At 39.9% G+C, this 5,401-nt stretch overlaps 1 protein-coding gene across 1 annotated transcript; it reads right to left on the reverse strand.

Moving 5' to 3' along the window:
- Positions 1-3,256: 3,256 nt before the first annotated feature.
- Positions 3,257-5,091, reverse strand: LOC147617407 (uncharacterized). Its single transcript, XM_086775662.1, has one exon. It carries the CDS (start codon positions 4,838-4,840, stop codon positions 3,500-3,502), a length of 1,341 nt encoding a protein of 446 aa, XP_086631788.1. The 5' UTR covers positions 4,841-5,091; the 3' UTR covers positions 3,257-3,499.
- Positions 5,092-5,401: the final 310 nt, after the last annotated feature.

Here is a 5,401-nt window from a genome sequence, read left to right on the forward strand (position 1 = left end):
CTCATGTAGTTGGTTGCTTCTTCTTCTTTGGCAATTGGGTGTGATATGTCCATAGTTATAGCACTTCACATTTTTAGGTACGGAATCTTGCTTCTTCTTTGTTTCATCTCCCTTTTTGTTTTTGTTTTTGTTGTTGTTAGTACCATGATTATCATTGTTAGAAACAATACCTCTAGTATCATTGGTGTGCCTATCAAACTTACGAAAAGTCTGCTTGATGGTACGTTAAATGTCCAGTTCAGGTTCTTCTCTCGGAAAGTCTCCTTAATGGTACATCAAAGGTATCCTTGATGGTTCCTCAAATATCAAAAAGCCTCCTTTATGGTTCTTGCTCTCTAAAAGTCTCCTTGATGGTATGTCTCAGGCTCAGCAGTTCAAGCTTGATTAGTTCTTCCTGCTCCTTTCTCTTCAATCGTTCCTCATTTAATTGAGCTTGTAGCGAAAGAAGTTGGTCAGGAATAGAATATGGTTGTGGGTTATGATAAGCATCAAAATAATATGTGCGGAATAATTCTTATGGCTTTGTTTCGAATTTAATGAAATTCATATATTGTATCTATTTTTGTGGAGTAAGAATCAACGAATTCAATTATCAAAAAGCTTGTAAGTAGTTTTGTGATATTAGTAGAACTCGAGAAAAGTTGTCGAAGAAGCCCGAAATGTGGATAACGTTGATGTTCAATTGCTCTCGAAACCCTTAATTAAATCTCCAAAATAGCAAGCTTTAATTTGTGTTAAAGATTTAGCATGTAAGTGTGGGCTTTTGTAAGCTTTAGTAATATAGCTTATATACTTTATAAGATTAAGTATTAAAGCTTATAGATTTTAGAGAGCTTAGCCTAAAGCTAAGGCTTTTCTTTAATCCTAGCTATAAGCTAGCTAAGTTATAACTTATAGCTTAGCAGTCAGCACGAAACAGGCCAAGGGTTTTTGAAGAAAAGAGATGGAGGAACCCTTGATTTTGCTTGAATCCCAATTTTGATGCTTTTATAGTTCTAAGAAGAGGAAAGTAATGCTTTTATAGTTCTAAGAAGAGGAAAGTAATGCTCACTGTCTCCTTATTGAATACAAATATGGCTTCAAATCTTTGAGAGGTGGAGAGATGAGAAAGGTGGTTTTTGTTCTTGAGAATGGTTTTGATAAAGGTGACGAAGAAAGGCTTCACCCAATGGTTCAAATCCCTTTTGCTTTTGTCGACCAAAAGTTCCCAACTTATCATGTAATTTGACCTTTCCAATTCACATATACCTGCGGCGGTCCCCAAAGCTCTCATACCATTGGCAAGACCTTTATGATACTTAGAGAAGAATTCTTTTTCTAAAACACAAAAATTAGAGCAAACCATAGACTTCAAAACAAATTAAAAGCATGAACCTTATGTATACAATATTCTACCAAATTAAATAAACATGAAAGCTTGAAAATAAGAGAGAGATCACCATTCAACACAAGATTAGGTTCAATCTCCCCTAAATGAGTGTGGCCTATCGTACCACCCATCCGTATCTAAATATATTAAAGCTTGCTTTTCAGAAAGATAACTCTAAAAATAAAGCTTTAGAGCCTTTTGAGTTCTTGAGTGTACAAGCTCTTCCAAAAATATAGCAAGCTAAAAATATCAAGTGTTGGATCTACCAAAAGTATAAATATAAATTGGTATGTACAAAGGTTTGAGGCCTTTAGCCTTCCAAAAATATAAATGCCAAAATATGTAACCATAATAGGTGTTCACATGTCTTCTAAGATATCTCATTGTGGTCCAAGACATGTTCCAGTTGCACCTAAGAAATAGTCTTCCACTCAATCATTGCCTACATCAAAATAATATTAGTCAGTGCCCAAAGCCAATTATACATATTAATCCTGACTATATCATACTAGCACACATAACTAATTAAACACATTAATCCTGACTATATCATACTAGCGCACACAACTAATTAAACACATTAATCCCGAAAATGATATAAATAAAAGATGCATCCCACACATAAAATATCCCCGATAAACATACATCACATATATGGAACTAAATAATGGTATCGTCCACATTCCCATGTGTAAGCAATGATCACATAGGTGTCCCCACTTGACCATAGAGGTTATGACTACTAATAGCATAGATTTAGAGAATAAACAACGAAAAAAGTCAACGGATTTCTCCTCATCAAAATGGTGCTAAGAAATGTTATGGCCCATTTCAGTCACTCCTAAAAACACATTCACAAGAGTTTACCTTCACGAGCTATAACCGTCATGGGGATCTTTCTAGTGGCTAAGCTTAAGTACACCGCTTCAAGAGCTTCACACTTTCATGGGTAGCAATGTTCCGTTGTCATCTCCCTTGAACGTTGTCACACCATCGTGTTGGACACAGGACCTCCTCGTCCCTCCTCTCACCTCAAATCACCCATACACACTCACACATACTCACTAGCATGTATTAGAGAAAGTAATTATTAGCAAGAGGATTAGCAAGAGCAAAACTCTATTGTACAATGGGAGAGTTTATTACATTATGAGAGAAAGTGACTTATATACAAGGCCATAAGTACTCCACACACACTTAAACTATGGTCGACTTGCTCATAAGTGGTGGCCTATTGCTTATACAATACTTAATCTTATAATATATACATGAAGTGCATTCACATGGAATCCATTCTAGCTTGTTGTCACACACTCTTGGAGTGGGATCGCCATAAAGTGTTCCATCCGACAATTTTAGTCATAGATTTGGACATCGTTTATCCATGGATTGATCATATGTGCTTTAGGTGTCTCTACCTTTACTATTTGATATAGAATTATAGTGGCAACTTCTATTAACCTCAAAATGGGTTAACAAGGTGTAGAATCCCAAGCTAATTCTTGCTCTCATCCTATCCGCCCAGGCTCATTCCTGGGCATTATCCCCTGTCCATCTCCCCACCCTTGGATTTTCCACTTAGCACACCATCCCCGGCTTGTTTTTTTTCACTAAAAAGGTGTAGAGTCACAAACTTCTCACTCTCGTGTCTGCCAAAGCTCATCCTCAGGCATTTCCCATGTTTGATGTGTAAAGGCTCCCAATTAGCACTTCGATGACAAATGGAGTAAAACCCCTCTCTCTCTCTCTCTCTCTCTCTCTCTCTCATGCACACACACACACATGAACATATGCACCAGTGTAGTTTGCACTTGCATATTTTGAAAAATATCTTCAAATTTAAAACTTGAAGGTACAAATACCTCCAGATTCTCAGAAGCTACAGAACAATTTTAAGATTTTTCTTTATAAAAAAAAAGTCGCAATTTCTACATGAAGGTTTTTCACTTTTTGGGGTAAAATACTTTTTTTTCGAACACTACAATCCAATTTCAAAACCCATTCTATGTTACATATGTATTAAATGACGTGTACAATAACAAACTCAACAAATTCGTGTGTAAGATGTCTCGTAGTGTGTGTGGTAACATAGTGTGTGTGTGTGTGCCAGCCTCCAGGGAATATCGCAGACTACAGCACAAGAGAAAAATGTGCATCATGAGAGATGACCTGGTCATCACAAGAGTTTTTGCTAGAGCTTCTTTTGCGCGCCCTTTCCCTTGCTTTGGCCCTCGATTCTTTCCTTGTTGGCTTGGTCGACAAGCTGCTGATTATGGGTTTTTGGCCCCTCCCACCATTTGCAAAAACCACATGATTGCTACAATTGGACATTGAAGATAAGCTAAGAGAAAGGCTCTCACAACCCCTTGCATTATAATGAGTTGGTAAATTTGAGGTTGATTTGCTTTTGAGAGGATACTGAGGTATTAATTCCAGGCTCTCCTCATTAGAATTTGAAGAGAAGGAAGGCTTCTGAGATGCCTTTGGGCTACCTGGGCTGCTACGATAATTCTCACAGTAAGCTGTGGAGGTGCTAATCAATGACTTTTTCATGTTGTTAAGTGATGAGTTCTCAAGAATATGAGGCTTCAGCTGCTTTATGGCATGCTGTGCTTTCTCTAATAACCAATCCACTGCTTTGCTCGGCTGATCAAACCCTAATTTGTCTTGAATATCAAACAACTGAAGAGCACATGAAGGGGAGAGCCTCACTCTTCTATCTCTCAATCCCCTGGCTGTGGCAACCTTGCTATGGCGGTCCTTGCCGGACGAAGTCTTAGATGTAAGCTTAGAAGAGCTAATATGCTGCTTAATTTGTGTAGGTTCTCCTGCTGTTGAGCTGGTGAATACCTCGTTTCTGTGCTTCTCTACTTGATTTAAGAGATCTTGACAGTTCGATCCATGAACATTTATAATGTTGCAAGCCTCTGCTTGTTTCTCCTCTCCCTTTGCATCTTGCATTAGAATGGAGAAATCAATGCAAGGGCAAGAGGTATATGGTGATGACACAGAGTGCTTCTCCTCATGGCTTTTAATTATTGGGCTTGAGTACTTGTAGGCTTCACGCTGATGCAATTGACCTTGATTCTGCTTGCTGCTTTTTCTTTCACCGAATCTTTGGGGTTCTGGTATGACCTTCTGCTTCTTGATCGCCCTTTTAGAAGACCCAATTTCTCTGCAGCCGTTCGCATCCTCCTCTTTTAATTGAAAAATCGAGCTCGCAAAGAGCCCAGGTTTCATTGAAATACACGAGCTTGTAGAGGCGATGAATTGCGCCTCATCACCATCCTTAAACTCATGATAATCTTTCCAAACCGCTTCATCATGATCAGTAATCTTTGCTGTATCATGAAGAGACGTAGAAGCTAATCCTGCAGCATGAGCCAAGGCGTGATTGATGGCAGGCAGCGCTAATCCTGCAACGGACAAATTAACGGGATTGACAGCAGGCATCTGTGAAGAGCTTTCCATTCTAGTACGATCTCAGGCGAAGCTAGGCTGGAGCATTAAAATCTCATAGAAATGGGAGCTGGAGCAGATAAGAACAGCAAGCTTGAAAGCAATAGACTGTTAATTCTTTATTATTGGGGATCTGTGGTATGGCATGTACAAGTGGGCAGGCAAAGGGGGACCGCAAAGGGCGCGCCAAGGTGCTGCAACTTGGAGAAGTGTGCGCGGAGGGCGGCCGTCTAGGATAGTTAAGTAACTAAACTAAGGATAATTTAAGCGCGGTGCAGACTAATTAAGCGTGCTGAGACGCAAAGGTGATTAATCTGTTGATTGATGAGAGGTCGGTTCTGGACGTGTTGACTGTAGCAGTCACAGCGACTGAGGGCAGCTTTTGATTATCAAAACAACACAGGCAGGCAAGCGAGCAGCAGCTGGCCACCCAGCAGCGATGCACTGCATCCTGGATTCACACTAGCCGGCCTCGGGCGCGCAAGCCAGTCACAATGACGGTGTCCACATCTGGGCCCTATTCGCGGTCCCCTCCACTCACATTGCTTTCTTGCTGCCAAAGTAGATGCGCGA

Source organism: Cibotium barometz, chromosome 36 (genome assembly GCF_041138505.1).
Source record: "Cibotium barometz isolate CiBa-2024 chromosome 36, ASM4113850v1, whole genome shotgun sequence".
In the NCBI taxonomy this organism is placed as follows: domain Eukaryota; kingdom Viridiplantae; phylum Streptophyta; class Polypodiopsida; order Cyatheales; family Cibotiaceae; genus Cibotium; species Cibotium barometz.

Coding starts and splice junctions, on each gene's coding strand:
- LOC147617407 (XM_086775662.1), bottom strand. CDS start 4,840: ATGGAAAGCTCTTCACAGATGCCTGCTGTCAATCCCGTTAATTTGTCC.